The sequence below is a fragment of the Trichomycterus rosablanca genome, chromosome 1 (genome assembly GCF_030014385.1).
Source record: "Trichomycterus rosablanca isolate fTriRos1 chromosome 1, fTriRos1.hap1, whole genome shotgun sequence".
Lineage (NCBI taxonomy): Eukaryota > Metazoa > Chordata > Actinopteri > Siluriformes > Trichomycteridae > Trichomycterus > Trichomycterus rosablanca.
The window spans coordinates 12976856-12994080 of NC_085988.1; the positions used below are offsets into that span (position 1 = coordinate 12976856).

The 17225-nt window shown below is 42.9% G+C and overlaps 1 protein-coding gene across 1 annotated transcript in view; it reads right to left on the bottom strand.

Moving 5' to 3' along the window:
* trappc9 (trafficking protein particle complex subunit 9) overlaps positions 1–17225 on the bottom strand; it is a 344576-nt gene that overhangs the window by 169330 nt on the left and 158021 nt on the right. Inside the window, exon 17 of the mRNA XM_063018274.1 lies at positions 9682–9800. Within this exon, the coding sequence (XP_062874344.1) occupies positions 9682–9800 (119 nt within the window). The remainder of the gene's footprint in view (positions 1–9681; positions 9801–17225) is intronic.

Genomic DNA, 17225 nt, shown 5'->3' on the forward strand with positions numbered 1-17225 from the left:
TGTGAGGGGTGTACTCACTTTTGTGATACACTGTATGTGTATGTGTGTATGCATGCATGTATTTATTTGTGTATGTGTGTGTGTCCATTACTAACAGCTGTATAATGCATGTCATCTGTCTGTCTGTGTGTGTGTGTGTGTGTGTTTGGTTTTATATTAAGATGAATGTGTTCCAGTCATTGCCATTACTAACAGCTGTATATTGCAGCATGACATCTGTGTGTGTGTGTGTGTGTGTGTGTGTGCTTCCGTGATTTAAAATCCACGGAAAGGCTTTCCAGAAATGTGAATACCAGCATGCATAATCTAAAATATAAGAAGCGGCTTCACAGAAGAGTAAATGCCAGCAGTCATGATTCAGAATCTTATGGACAGTTTTCAAAGACATGAATGCCTGCAGTGACAATCCAAAATCTTAGAAGAGCTTTGAAGAATACCGAAGGCCGCAGCGATGTGGGGATTAACTCCATAATAACAGCCATGGCTTCATGTGTCATGCCAATCAGGCCCATTCTAATGTGAAATTGGGACGTCCACATACTTTTGGTGGTCATTCAAAAGTCACACTGTCCTGAAATCCATGAATAAAAACCTACAAATGAATGAAAATGAAGAAACAGGCTGTAATGTGTGTGGAATATTTATAGCTCATTAATGCTGAGAGAAACTGACTGTGTGTGTGTGTGTGTGTAGACAGATTAACATATTAGCGACTCGGACCCTAAATGAGACGGAGCTCAGTTTTACGTCAAGGTCGTCCTCGTCTGAGCCTCGTCTGTTCCTACTGTACTGTAACAGACCTCCAGATTCTAAATGTCCAGCATCACGTCATTAACACACACACACACACACACACACACACACACACACACACACACACACACACACACAAACAAACAACAAAAAAGCAACATCATGTACACTTAATGGCCAAAAGCATTTAGACATTATTAAAGGTTTAATATTAATAAGGACAGTGGTAGCCTACTGGGTAGAGCTTTAGGCCAGCTATCAGAAGACTGTGGGTTTAAATCTTAGCTCTGCCATGCAGCCACTGTTGGGCCCTTGAGCAAGGCCCTTAACCCTGTCTGCTCCAGAGATGCTGTACAATGGCTGACCATGCGCTCTGACCCCAGCGTCCAAACAAGCTGGGATATGTGGGATAAGAATTTAATTGTACTGTACACCTGTATCTGTATATATGACAAATAAAGATGTTCTATACTATCATGATTTCATGAGTTTTGCGTGTATAAACTGCACAAAGCCCTGACCGTAACCCCACTCACCGCTACTGGGATGAACTGGAGGACTGATCTTAAAGCCAGACCTTCACGTCCAACGTCAGTGCCCGACCGTAAAAAAAACTGGTTTGACTTAATAGGTACAAATTCCCAGAGACACACGAGCTTTCCCAGAGGAGTAGAGGCTTTTATAGCCATGAACAGGGTGCTGACTCCATTACTGTCCACGGTTAGGGAATAGGACATCCTAAAAGCTCAATGTCAGGTGTCCCAATACTTTTATCCTTATGGTGAAGATGTGAAGACTAGCAGTATTTAGTAATGTCATCTATAAAGAACAATCTCTGGTATCACTACACTCTGAGATGTTTGTTAGGGATTTGCTATGTAGTGGCAATGTTTCCCTGATGGTGGTTAGGATGATGCTATGTGGTTGCTATGGTGTTGTTACAAGTGGTTGCTAGAGGTTTGCTCTTTTATCCTAGATAGTTGCAAAGCTGTTGCTAGGCTGTTGCTATGATATCTCTGGTGTTTGCTAAAGTATTGCTAGAATGTTGCTTTGATATTTTAGTGTTACTAGAGGGTTCCCATGATATCCTCAGTGTTTGTTAGGCAGTTGCTTTAGCATCCTAGGAGGTTGCTAGGATGATGCTATGTGGTTGCTATGGTGTTACAAGTGGTTGCTAGAGGTTTGCTCTTGTATCTTAGATAGTTGCTATGTAGTTGTTGCTATGAGATCCCTGGTGTTTACTAAAGTATTGCTAGGATGCTGCTGTGATGTCATTCAAGGATGATGCTATGTGGTTGCTATGGTGTTAAGAGTGGTTGCTAGAGTATTCGCAAAAGTATTGCTGAGACACTGCTATGATATTCCAGGGTGTTGCTAGAGTGTTTCCATGATATCCTCAGTGTTTGTTAGGTGGTTGATTTGGCATCCTAGGAGGTTGCTAGGATGATGCTATGTGGTTGCTATGGTGTTACAAGTGGTTGCTAGAGGTTTCCTCTTTTATCCTAGATAGTTGCTAAGTTGTTGCTAGGCTGTTGCTATGACATCTCTGGTGTTTGCTAAAGTATTGCTAGGATGCTGCTGTGATATTTTAGAGTGTTACTAGAGGGTTCCCATGATATCCTAGGTGTTTGTTAGGATGATGCTATGTGGTTACTATGGTGTTACAATTGGTTGCTAGAGGTTTGCTCTTGTATCCTAGATAGTTGCTAAGCTGTTGCCATGGTATCCCTTGTGTTTGCTAAAGTATTGCTAAAACGCTGCTATAAAATTCCAGGGTGTTGCCAGAGGGTTCCCATGATATCCTCAGTGTTTGTTAGGCGGTTACTTTGGCATCCTAGGTGGTTGTTAGGATGATGCTATGTGGTTGCTATAGTGTTACAAGTGGTTGCTAGAGGTTTGCTCTTGTATCCTAGATAGTTGCTAAGCTGTTGCCATGGTATCCCTTGTGTTTGCTAAAGTATTGCTGAGACACTGCTATGATATTCCAGGGTGTTACTAGAGTGTTTCCTTGATGTTCTAGGTGTTTGCCAGCTGCTTTAACATCCCAGGTGGTTGGTAGGATGATGCTAAACCATGTGAGCTGTGAGCTACATCAGATCAAGAGTCAAACGTAATTTTGTTCGATCAAAGAGACGTAGGATAAATATTCATATTGCTTGTCAAATTTTGAGAAAACCGTGTTTAAAGACAGCTGTGCTATCGACCGGCCGGCAGCCCCCGCCCAAAGTCTTGTGAGAAGTTGAGGTGTTGTTCCGGCTGAAAAGATCACACAGAGGTCCATTTTTCTTTTTTAATAGTGCGTCCGACACGCTCACGGGCAGGTGTCCGAATACTTTTGTCCATGTAGTGTAGCTTGAAATAGTTTATAATATTATAGAGACAGCACTCGGGCGGCACAGCGGTACATGATGCTAGCAAACTACCGCCGGGATCCAGGATTTGAATCCACTGTGGTGCTGTCGCTCGGCTGGGGGTCTGCGTACAGTCCCGACTGGCTGTGTCCGAGAGGAGGGGGAGGGGTGGACGAGGCCCCACGATGAGTTGGCGCCCTCCCCGGACTGTGTTACTGCCCTGTGCCGAGTGAATCCGAGGGTACAGACTATAGCTGCTGTAGCCTAGTGGATCAGGTACCGGACTGGTAATCAGAAGGTTGCCGGTTTAAGCCCCATAGTTGGGCCCTTGAGCAAGGCCCTTAACATTAAATTGCTCAGATTGTATACTGTCACAGTACTGTAAGTCGCTTTGGATAAAAGGTCATGCACTTTGTACTGTGGGAGGAAACCGGAGCTCCCGGAGGAAACCCACACGGACACGGGGAGAACATGCAAACCCCACACAGAAAGGACCCGGAATCGAACCCGGGACCTTCTTGCTGCGACCCACCGAGCCGACGTGCTGCCCGGTATAAGGGTACAGAAATTCCCACAGACACACTCGTCCGCCTGCACATTATTGCTCGTGGTTTAAGATTGGGCTGTTGAGGCCGCTCAGGTGGCGCAGCGGTAAAGTACGCTAGCTCACCAGAGTTGGGGTTTCGAATACATCGTATCGAATCTCGGCTCTGCCTCTCCGACTGGGCCGGGCGGCAGCATGAACAACGACTGGCTGTCGTTCAGGGTTAGAGGGTAGAAAGTCGGATCGTAGGTCCTCATAACCGGTGCGACTGCGACCCCTGATGGCTGACCGATGGCGCCTGCACAGGGTTGAGGAATAATGCTGATGGGGGTGTGGCCCTCCGTACACAGTGCCCGTAAATTGTATGAACTCGATAGGGGATTAGGGGATAAAAATTGGGGGAAAAAAAGAAGATTGGGCCGTTAAACAGGTTAATGATCAAGTGTCCACATATTTTTGACACGTCTAATATGTAATATTTCATATTGTGGCTGGAATTGATATGGTTTCTTATTTTGTTTCCTCTCTCCGCTCCCTCCTCCTCTCTCGCTGAGCTTTATCTGGCTCGGCATCTGTTTGTAGAAGCTGTTCTTCAACTGCTCCAGGATAAAAATAGCACAACGCCAATACTACTGTCTCTCGCTCACGCTCTCTCACGTTTTCTCTCTCATGTCCTCTCTCTCTCTCTGTGTGTGTGTGTAATCGACTCGGTGCTCCTCGGGCTATTAGCGTCAGGAGCACGCTGATCCATCGATATGTGCAGCGTGACGCCGCGCGTTTCTGCAGCCGAATCTCCATTGAAACGAGTTGACTGGCTAAACCTGAAAACAATGGAGTACAGAAGCTGATCGTGGGGAACGTTCCATCTCTGGCACCTCTGTTTTTATTATTTCATATTTCCCTGACAGGTACGCGCACGCTCTAATGACGCTTCACACCAGTCACCACACTCGGGCTCGTTTCTAATTTGCTCGACACGCTGGAGAGATGGAGAACAAAGCCATCAGCTGGAGGAGTCGCACCAGGATGCAGCTTTAGCTCGGTGCGCGGAACTAAAACTCATAATGAAATGATAATACAATCATTATAACGTAATTAGAATAAGCTCTGTGGTTAGAAATGACAATAATAATGAGCGCTCAGGTGGCGCAGCGGTTCGAATCTCAGCTCTGCTACCGGCAGTCTGGGCGCCCACACTGACATTGATTGGCTCGTTCGTAAAGAGGATGCTGAAGGGGATTTCTCATAACTGATGCAATTACGACCTCTGCTGGCTGATTGATGGTGCCTGCACAGAGACGAGGGATAACGGAGATCAGTGCTTGCACAAGACCCAGCCCCATATGAACTGGGGGGCAGACACGTCTCCGCTAGGGCGGGATGGCTGGACTATATGGGAGAAAAATGCATTAAATAAAAATAAAAAAATGATTTTATTATTATTATTATATTATTATTATTTTCTGTGCGACCCAGGGTTTGAAAAACCCTGTTCTAGAGTGTGAATCTAGATTTTTAACGCATTAGAAAGTGCTTCTACATTGTTCTAGAAAATGTTCCTTCACGTTCAACGTGCCTGCGAGGGTCTTGTTGAGGTATTTTGTTATTTCGGTACTCTTCTACCTCAGAAAACAGCATGTGGATCATGATATCAAATCAAATAAATGAGTCAAGCTTAAAGGCATCGGTTTGGGGAAGAGCCTTTCCTGTTCCAGCGTAACCGTGGCCCCGTTCCGATTCATAATTACAGTGTATCACAAAAGTGAGTACACCCCTCACATTTCTGCAAATATTTAATTATATCTTTTCATGGGACAACACTATAGACATGAAACTTGGATATAACTTAGAGTAGTCAGTGTACAGCTTGTATAGCAGTGCAGATTTACTGTCTTCTGAAAATAACTCAACACACAGCCATTAATGTCTAAATAGCTGCAACATAAGTGAGTACACCCCACAGTGAACATGTCCAAATTGTGCCCAAATGTGTCAATATTTTGTGTGACCACCATTATTATCCAGCACTGCCTTAACCCTCCTGGGCATGGAATTCACCAGAGCTGCACAGGTTGCTACTGGAATCCTCTTCCACTCCTCCATGATGACATCACGGAGCTGGTGGATGTTAGACACCTTGAACTCCTCCACCTTCCACTTGAGGATGCGCCACAGGTGCTCAATTGGGTTTAGTCCATCACCTTTACCTTCAGCTTCCTCAGCAAGGCAGTTGTCATCTTGGAGGTTGTGTTTGGGGTCGTTATCCTGTTGGAAAACTGCCATGAGGCCCAGTTTTCGAAGGGAGGGGATCATGCTCTGTTTCAGAATGTCACAGTACATGTTGGAATTCATGTTTCCCTCAATGAACTGCAGCTCCCCAGTGCCAGAAACACTCATGCAGCCCAAGACCATGATGCTACCACCACCATGCTTGACTGTAGGCAAGATACAGTTGTCTTGGTACTTCTCACCAGGGCGCCGCCACACATGCTGGACACCATCTGAGCCAAACAAGTTTATCTTGGTCTCGTCAGACCACAGGGCATTCCAGTAATCCATGTTCTTGGACTGCTTGTCTTCAGCAAACTGTTTGCGGGCTTTCTTGTGCGTCAGCTTCCTTCTGGGATGACGACCATGCAGACCGAGTTGATGCAGTGTGCGGCGTATGGTCTGAGCACTGACAGGCCGACCTCCCACGTCTTCAACCTCTGCAGCAATGCTGGCAGCACTCGTGTCTATTTTTTAAAGCCAACCTCTGGATATGACGCCGAACACGTGGACTCGACTTCTTTGGTCGACCCTGGTGAAGCCTGTTCCGAGTGGAACCTGTCCTGGAAAACCACTGTATGACCTTGGCCACCATGCTGTAGCTCAGTTTCAGGGTGTTAGCAATCTTCTTATAGCTTAGGCCATCTTTGTGGAGAGCAACAATTCTATTTCTCACATCCTCAGAGAGTTCTTAGCCATGAGGTGCCATGTTGAATATCCAGTGGCCAGTATGAGAGAATTGTACCCAAAACACCAAATTTAACAGCCCTGCTCCCCATTTAGACCTGGGACCTTGACACATGACACCAGGGAGGGACAACGACACATTTGGGCACAATTTGGACATGTTCACTGTGGGGTGTACTCACTTATGTTGCAGCTATTTAGACATTAATGGCTGTGTGTTGAGTTATTTTCAGAAGACAGTAAATCTACACTGCTATACAAGTTGTACACTGACTACTCTAAGTTATATCCAAGTTTCATGTCTATAGTGTTGTCCCATGAAAAGATGTAATGAAATATTTGCAGAAATGTGAGAGGTGTACTCACTTTTGTGATACACTGTACGTACGTTTGGAAAGAAGAAACTCACGCCAAGTGAGCAGCATTAAGCCCTGACCTGAACCCAATTAAACACAGTAAAGATAAATTGATACGTCGGCCTTGTCGGCCACCACCAGTGCCTGACCTCACAGTGGTCCATTTTAGACTAAATGAGGGTCAGACACACAGACTCACACCTGAGGGTTTAAATCATTAAGTGTGTCAAAATGACACTGAACAGCTTTATAGGACTCTACACACACACACACACACCTGCCAACAGGTGAGGGACAGTGGGTGAGCATGTCACACACACACACACACACACACCAAAGTTTTATTGTAATTACTACCTACATGAAATATTACTGTCACTGTTACCATTGTTATTACTATTTGCAGTGTTTTTATTATTATGTTATTTTAACATAGCTGTAACTATTCTGTATATATTTTATATATGATATTTTATACAACAGTTAGTTCCGACCTTACAATCTGATTGGTTAGGAAGTGTTCTAACTGTGCTGATATTTGTGATAACAGCACAGCCTTTTCACACCACAACTGTATTACAAGCCGCCGGTTGTTTCAGGTCTGAGGGCTCGTTAAAAAGCTATTGGAGACCCACACTAGCTGATAGAAAAAGGTGGAGTGCAGTCCTCAGTGCAGAACATGACACAGAAGACACAGTACAGACGCCACCAGCGAAGCGAGCCGGACCGTTTGATGCCGATGCACATCCTACTGCACAATGAACGGAAGTGTGCAGATTAACATATACAAATAACGCAATAACTAATAAATAACTAAATTCTGTCTTTTAATTCTTAATTAATTTTATTTTTAGCTTTTTCTCCTTTTCCTTTCATCTTCGCTTATTCATATTCGCTTATTATTTTTATTCCAAACTAGCGTTACTTTGTAGTGTTAAACTACGTATGTGCCTTTTTTCAGCCTACTGTGCTAAAGCAGGGTAGGAATTTTTACCGTTGCATAGCAGCAACTCATTCGTTGTGGAACTACTTTTTGGCGGAAGGTATTGTCAATATTAAAGTATATTAAATATGAAATTCAGGGATTCTTTGATTTATTTTCTTTCTTTATTTTGTAAAAACTGTTGTATAAAAGCAATAGAACACTCGAGGTCGTGTGTTATCGCGAATAACATCACGGCTGTGATGATCTACTGTACTCGCCTTCGACTCGTGCCTGCGACCGAATCACAGCCGTGATGTTATTGGCGATAACACACGACCTCAAGTGTTCTATTGCTTAAATATTACTGTTTTATTACATTATATTATTAATTATATTTCATATATTTTACTATTTTATTTTATTACTATTTTATTCTTTTCCACCAATAAAGCTTCCTTTGAATCAAATTGAGTGCAAAATCTGGTGGAGAATATTCTCAGAGGAATGGAGACTCTTTGCACTGTTTTAAAATGGGATGTCCAACAAGCTCATTGACCGATGTTCAGGTCCTTTTGGCAACTGTGGCTAATATTTTAACACCATGACCATGTTATTGAAAATTAATAAATGACTGAATGAATGAATAAATAAATGAATGAATGAATTAAGGATCAAACGCATGAATAAATAAATGAACAAATAAATAAATAAATGAATTAATGAAGAAATAAATGAATGAATGAAGAAATGAATGAATGAATGAACAAATAAATTATTGAATGCATTAATGAATAAATGAATAAATGAATAAATGGATGAAAAAAAAAAAAAAAAATGAATGAATAAATAAATGGATGAAAAAATAAATGAATAAATGGATGAATGACTAAATAAAAGAATGAAAAAAAAATGGATGAATGAATGAACGAACGGATTAATAAATAAATGAATAAAATGATGAATGAATTAATTAATAAATGGATAAAAAAATGAATGAATGAATAAATAAATAAATGGATGAATAAATGAATGAATAAATGAATGAATAAATAAGTAAATAAATGAATAAATGAATGAATAAATGAATGAATGAATAAATAAGTAAATAAATGGATAAATGAATTAATAAATGAATGAATAAATGAATAAATGGATAAATAAATGAATGAATGAATAAAGAAATAAATGGATAAATGAATGAATAAATGAATGAATAAATAAATAAATAAATAAATGGATAAATGAATGAATGAATGAATAAATAAATGGATAAATAAATGAATGAATGAATAAATAAATAAATAAATAAATGGATAAATGAATGAATTAATGAATAAATAAATAAATAAATAAATAAATAAATGAATGAATGAATAAATAAATAAATGGATAAATGAATGAATAAATGAATGAATGGATGAATAGATAATTGAATGAATGAATAAACGGATAAATGAATAAATGAATGAATAAATGAATGAATGAATGGATGAATATATGAATGAATAGATGAATATATGAATGAATATATGAATGAATGAATAAACAAATAAATTAATGAACGAATAAATGAATAAATGAATAAACGAACAAATGAATGAATAAATAAATAAATAAATAAATGAATTAATAAATGAATGAATGAATGAAAGAATGAATGAATGAATGAATGAATCGTGGGCTGTGCACCTCAGACAGAAGGCACATCAGTGCACCGGGTTCACTCTCATTCACGCCGCGCTCGGATGAGTAATAAATGAATCTGGGTGTATAAGTAGTGATTTGGGACGGACCCACCTTCACATGATTGTTTTCACTCTTGCCGCCCTCGGCGTTGACTTGCTTATTTTCAGGGCGTGGTTTCAGAACCTGCCGGAGAGGGCTGGAGATGGGCAGTCCGGTCACGCTGATCCCATCTGAAACACAACCAGAGAACATGTTAACACACACACACACACACACACACACACACACACACACAACTCAAGGGCGGTCGCTGGATACACACTCGTCTCGTCGGCGCATCTGAGAATCCGTCTCTCCCAGGACCGGACGAGGATGAACGTACACGCCTACACGCCGTGATCGCTGGCTAGCGGCGCGTTTACATATTCACGACACGGCGTACTGACGCAGGGTCGCAGGGTTTGGGGTGTGACGTCAGTAATCGCTTGTTGATTCTGAGGAGAAGGAGTCAGAGACGACACGTCACGCTCTAATCGCACTCTGAGCGTGAGGCCTTAGCTCAGACGCTCGCTCGCATCACACCCAGAACCCGGTGAACCCCGTTCGTACACGTTCTCGCGCTCCTTTGCTCTGTTGGATGACTCAGAGGGCGAGCGGGGGGGGGAAGATATGAGGCGCCGAGCATACAGATCAGGGGGATTCAATTAGGAGAGTAAAATATCCTATAGGAACACCTATCTGGTACATACACTCAGTGCTTGTCTACATTTTGTACATTTTCGCCATTTAGCAGACGCTTTGTATCCAAAGTGACTTACAGTCTGAGCAATTGAAGGTTAAGGGCCTCGCTCAGGGGCCCAACAGTGTCAGCCTGGCAGTGGTGGGTCTTGAACCAGTGACCTTTTGATTACTAGTCCAGTACCTTAACCGCTAGGCTAGAACTGCCCCACCATGTTGGCTTTAAACTACACCTAGTGTACAGAACAACAATGTGGGTATACAATTACTGACTGTAGCCCCTGTCGGCTCCCTGTACCACATTTATCATTAGAAAAGGACCCTCACACGTCCAGTCATTTTTACAATTATTACTGATTACCATTCAAGCAATTGAGGGTTAAGGGCCTCACTCAAGGGCCCAACAGTGTCAACCTGGCAGTGGTGGGGCTTGAACCAGTGACCTTTTGATTACTAGTCCAGTACCTTAACTGCTAGGCTACAACTGCCATAGCATGTTGGCTTTAAACTACACCTAGTGTACAAAAGAACGTTGTGGGTATACAATTACCGACTATAGTCCCGTCAGCTCCCTGTACCCTATTTATCATTAAAAAAGGACCCTCACACGTCCAGTCATTTTTACAATTATTACTGATTACAATATAAGCAATTGAAGGTTAAGGGCCTCGCTCAGGGGCCCAACAGTGTCAGCCTGGCGATACTGGGGTTTGAACCGGGCTTGAATTGTGAGGGTTCTAGTCCAGTATGTTAACCACTGAGCTACCACTGCCCTAGGCGCTTTTAAGGCACTGGATCATTCTCAGCTCCGCAATGACACCAACATGGTAGTGTGTATTGTACTGGTAAGAGCGTATCAGGTGTAGCTGTGTTGTTGGGACATGAATGAATAAATGAATAAACGTATGAATGAATGAATGAATAAATGTAACCATCAACCCATCCTTTAATTAATCCATCCATCCATCTAACCATCCATCCATCTAACCATCCATCCATCTAACCATTCACCCATCCATCCATCAATCTAATCATCCGTTCAGCCATCCATCCTTCAGCTACCCATCCGCCAATCCATCCATCTGTCTGTCCATCCATCTAATTATTTATCCATCCATCCATGTAATTATTTATCCTTCCATCCATCTATCCATACATCTAACCATCCATCCATCCATCTAACCATCCATCCATCCATCCATCCAACCATCCATCCATCCATCTAACCATCCATCCATCCATCTAACCATCCATCCATCCATCCATCTAACCATCCATCCATCCATCTAACCATCCATCTAACCATCCATCCATCCATCCATCCATCCATCCATCTAACCATCCATCCATCCATCCATCTAACCATCAATCAATCTAATCATCCATCCAGCCATCCATTCTTCAGCTACCCATCTGCCAATCCATCCATCTGTCTGTCCATCCATATAATTATTTATCCATCCATTCATCTATCCATCCATCTAACCATCCAGCCAACCATCCATCCATCTAACCATCCATCCATCCAACAATCCATCCGTCTGTCCATCCATCCATCCTATCTAACCATCTACAGTATCCATCCATTCATCTGCCCATCTATCCGTCCATACATCCATCCATCCAATATTCACCATGTACCTGCCAAACATCTGCCAACCCAGTCATCATCCATCCATCTATCTATAATTTCACATGTTCACCCATTTACGTGCTAATCTATGTACCTACCATCCATCCATCCATCCATCCATCCTTCCATCTAACCATCCGTCCATCCATCTACATTTACGGCATTTAGCAGACGCTTTTATCCAAAGCGACTTACAATTACGACTGAACACAGTTGGAGCAGTTGAGGGTTGGTGGTGGTGGGGCTTGAACCGGCAATCTTCTGATTACTAATCCAGTACCTTAACCACTGAGCTATCACTGCCCATCTAACCATCCGTCCATCCATTCATCCAGTTTGGAAAGGCACAGCAGGGTCTAAAAGGACCCATCATCATTTACACTGCATTGTTAAGACAAAACCAAGTCATAAAGTCTTATGACCTGTCTGGAGATCTTCACAATTAAACAATAAAGAATCAGAGCTCAGCACAAAGATATAACACAATACCTGAAGTTTTGAGTTTTCCTCAGACCAATGCTGTCTCAATAAATTTGAAATGGAGGACACTTGGCACAACCTTAAACCGTCATAGAGTTTTCTGTCCAACCAAATTGGTCACCCGGGCAAAAAGAATTTTGGTCAGTCTTTTTGTAAAAAAAACAAAGAAACAGAGTTGGGGTTTCGAATACATCGTATCGAATCTCAGCTCTGCCTTTCCGACTGGGTTGGGTGGCAGTATGAACAACGATTGGCTGTTGTTCTTAGGGGTAAGAAAGTCGGATCATGGGTCCTCATAACTGGTGCGACTGCGGCCCCTGCTGGCTGACTGATGGCGCCTGCACAGGGCTGAGGAATAATGCTGATGGGGGTGTGGCCCTCCGTACACAGTGCCCGTCAAGTGTATGAACTCGACTCGTGCAGGTGAAAAATGCAGTCTGTACTGACTGTACGTGCCGGAGGGGGCGTCCTCAGTCAGCGGTGGAGGGTCGAATCAGTATAGAGGACGCAATCAGGGTAATTGGACACGACTAAATTAGGGGGGGAAATTGGGGAAAAAAGAGGGGGAAAATAGATTAAAAAAAAAATAAATAAAAAAAAAACAGTGACCGCAGGGATGGCCAAAGATAATCCGGATGTTTAAAATAATTGGACTGTTTGTTTGTTGTGTTATTGTCGTGATTGTTATGTGCACATGTTACTGGTTTGTTAGTGTTATATAGTGTACAATTATGCTCATAAAGAAGAAGAAAAACACCTTTAATATAATATATACATGTATTCATATATTAAAACAGTAGTCAAATTATGTTCTTCACATATTCCAGTTTATTTGAATGTCAGGGTCAGTGCGGGGTCAGCAATTATACGCTTCCGCTAAGCTGAGAGGATAAAGAGCCGCGCTCAGGGGACCGACTGAGTCGAGATTTGAAGCCCCACTGAGCTTACACTGTTCTAGAGAATGAACTGAGTGGAAAAAACTGACAGCTACATCAGACGAAAAAGGCTTTACAGTGTGTATAATTACACTATATGGCCAAAAATATATGGACACCTGACCATAAGCTTGATAGACATCTTTTGCCAAAAAAGTTCATTGATGTCATTTAAGGAATCTAAGAATTTAGACACGCCTTCTTCTCGGGAGTGTAGGATGATGTAAAATGCGTCTATGTAGAGAGATCACTAGGCTTTCGGACAGACCCACGTCTTTACAGACCTCACTTAACTCAATAATACGAGGTGTCCACATACTTTTGAGCTTACTGTGTATCAGAACAACACTCCTCTCATCTTCGCTCATCCCGTTCAGTTCAGCGTTTGCTTTATTGCCGTTGTTTTGTTGCAATAAAGCAGAAGCAATTATACTCGTGTCTCTGCGTCTCTCGCTATCCGTCCATCAGCTCCAGAAATAGAAAGATCAGTCAGCCCTGGACGCTGGCTGGACCTCATCACGAGCGTAAACAGCGCGCCGTGTGTTCTTATCTCTGAGCCGCGGGCAGAACAATGGACCGCGCAAACACGCGTGTGCGGTGCGACAGGAGATCACTGTAAACTCAACACCGCTGCTTCAATATCCTGCACAGATGGACCTGCAGAGTCAACACCATGTGCACACACAACCTTATGAAGATCACGCACAGCTGTACACGCCCACTCGACCCGCCGCCATACGCCGTGCTCACAGAGGATTATTCAGAGGTCAGAAACCTCCTGTACGACCGCTTGACCACAAGAGCATGAGCTATCGCAGCTACCATCATGAGGCCTAGACGTTCCTCTGGCTAGTGTAAGGTCCACAAAACCAAACGTCTTCATGTTCATCTACCAATCCCGGCTTCCACTATATACAGTAGCCCCTACTCCTGCCCTCCTGAAGCCTACCAACTTCTACTCCTGGAGATACAATATCATACTCCTGCTATACTTTAAACCAAATGTTCCAGCCCCAAGCTCCTACATGTGCCGTCCAAAGGCCTACATGATCATACTCCATTAATACCAAATGCCCACAAAGGTTCATACTCCAATCCCGAGTGCCACTAGCTCCTGCTCCAGCCTTCCTGAGGCCTAGCTGCTCCTACTCTTGGAGATACAATAGCATACACCTTGTCACTCTTAAGGCTCATGCTCCTGCTAGACTTCAAACCAAATCTTCCAGCCACAAAACGGTCCACAGGTTCATACTCCAATCCTGAGTGGCACTAGCTCCTACTCCAGCCGTTCTGAGGCCTACCAGCTAGACTAAGGACCAAATGTTCCTGCTCTTGCCATTCTGAAACCCTCAAGCTGCCTTCCTAAGCCATGCATGCTCATATTCCATTAATAAAGATGGTCCACAGTTTAATGCTCCTATTCGGACACCTACCAGTGCCTTCTGTTTTAGATACAATACTACAATACTCTTGTCACTCTGAGGCCCTCAAGCTCCTACGCCTGCCATCCCTACGCCTTAATCATTGATTGATTCAGGATTCACGTTAATGTTATCACATAGTTGTTTACATTTTATGAGATTAACATGGCAGGAATTTATAATTGGGACGTTTATTTTCCGTCAGTGCAGAGAATCTGCATTAAACGAGGTGATACGACCACATTTCTTATTAGTACAAGTTATCCATGTAGCTTTTATTATAACTGCTAATCTAATCAGCCTCCAGACACGAATCCGTCTGATCGACATTCAGCTTCCGGCGATGATGATATGGAAACAGAATCATGCAGAGTAAACAAATGTTATATTTTACAGCCTCCTTTAAAAAGTCAGTGCGTTTGTGTTAGGAACTATTAAAGCATCAAAGTGACTAAACAGGTTGAATAGAAGTGAAATAAATCCTAGAAATACACCGATCAGCCATAACATTAAAACCATCTCACTGTCCATTTTATCAGCTCCACTTACCATATAGAAGCACTTTGTAGTTCTACAATTACTGACTGTAGTCCATCTGTTTCTCTACATACTTTCTTAGCCCCCTTTCACCCTGTTCTTCAATGGTCAGGACCACCACAGAGCAGGTATTATTTAGGTGGTGGATGATTCTCAGCACTGCAGTGACACTGACATGGTGGTGGTGTGTTAGTGTGTGTTGTGCTGGTATGAGTGGATCAGACACAGCAGCGCTGCTGGAGATTTTAAATACCGTGTCCACTCACTGTCCACTCTATTAGACACTCCTACCTACTTGGTACATCTACCTTGTAGATGTAAAGTCAGAGACGATCGCTCATCTATTGCTGCTGTTTGAGTCGGTCATCTTCTAGACCTTCATCAGTGGTCACAGGACGCTGCCCACGGGGCGCTGTTGGCTGGATATTTTTGGTAGGTGGACTTTTCTCAGTCCAGCAGTGACAGTAAGGTGTTTAAAAACTCCAGCAGCGCTGCTGTGTCTGATCCACTCATACCAGCACAACACACACTAACACACCACCACCATGTCAGTGTCACTGCAGTGCTGAGAATGATCCAACACCTAAATAATACCTGCTCTGTAGTGGTCCTGTGAGAGTCCTGACCATTAAAGAACAGGGTGAAAGGGGGATAACAAAGCATGTAGAGAAACAGATGGACTACAGTCAGTAATTGTAGAACTACAAAGTGCTTCTATATGGTAAGTGGAGCTGATAAAATGGACAGTGAGTGTAGAAACAAGGAGGTGGTTTTAATGTTATGGCTGATCGGTGTATCTTTCTCAGTGTGACTGCAGTGATCAGACCAGTTTAGAATTCAGTAAGTATCATCACACACTAATAAAATGAATCAGCAGTTAGATCAGATGCATTTGTAAACCACAGACAGTATCTTGTAGATGAAGGAGACGTGTTGGTTATAATCAAGCAGGGAAGATGTGCTTCAGGTCTCAGGATTAAAAACATGAGAGCTGTCAGGCTTTAGGGTGGGTGGAGAAGGAGGCGGGGAGGAACATTTGGGGTTTGCTTGCCTTAGGATACGACAAGGGAAAATGTGATTCATTTCATGGACCCTGTTGATTAAAATGATAGAACAAATGGAAGCTACAATATACCCAGAACATCCAGCGACGGTACAAGGCTTCATGTTCCGTCCGTGTCAAATTCCTTGTGTGTGTGTGTGTGTGTGAGCATACTTGGCCCATAAAGTCTGATTTTTTGTAATGTCCACATACTTTTGGCCATGTACTGTAATAAATGTGCTTCTAAAAGCTCATTCTAGAGCACGGCGTATCCTAATCAGCAGCCCTGACAGCGCAGCATCCATTAATCAGCTTTAGTACTGGTTTTACAGCTGTAACCTATTACACACGGCTCTCAAGTGAAAAGTGGACGCTGCCAAGGGTCAGTTACTGCTCTGCCCTTATATCTTCATACGTACACTAGGGGACTGTCCAAAAGACGCATTTTACTTCAACCTACTCTCCCGAGAAGAAGGCGTGTCTAAATTCTTAGATCTTAGATCCCTTAAAATGCTCCTACTGAGGCACCTTAAATCTGAGTGATAATCTGACTCAGCGCTGAGCTCTTTGGCATCAACTCCCCTCGCCATGTTTGGAGGCAAAGAAATGCCCGGTGGGGATGGTGTTCTTGGGGTCATATCCAGCATTTCTCTGCTCCCAGCTCCCATGAGATTATTGACAAGCTCCTCCCGTGTAATTCTGGACTGACCTCACCTTTCTCAGAATCATTCTTACCCCACCAGGTGAGATCTTGCATGGAGCTCCAGAGTGAGAGTGATTGACTGTGATCTTGTCTGTCTATCTATCTGTCTGTCTGTCTGTCTGTCTGTCTGTCTGTCTGTCTGTCTGTCTGTCTATCTATCTATCTA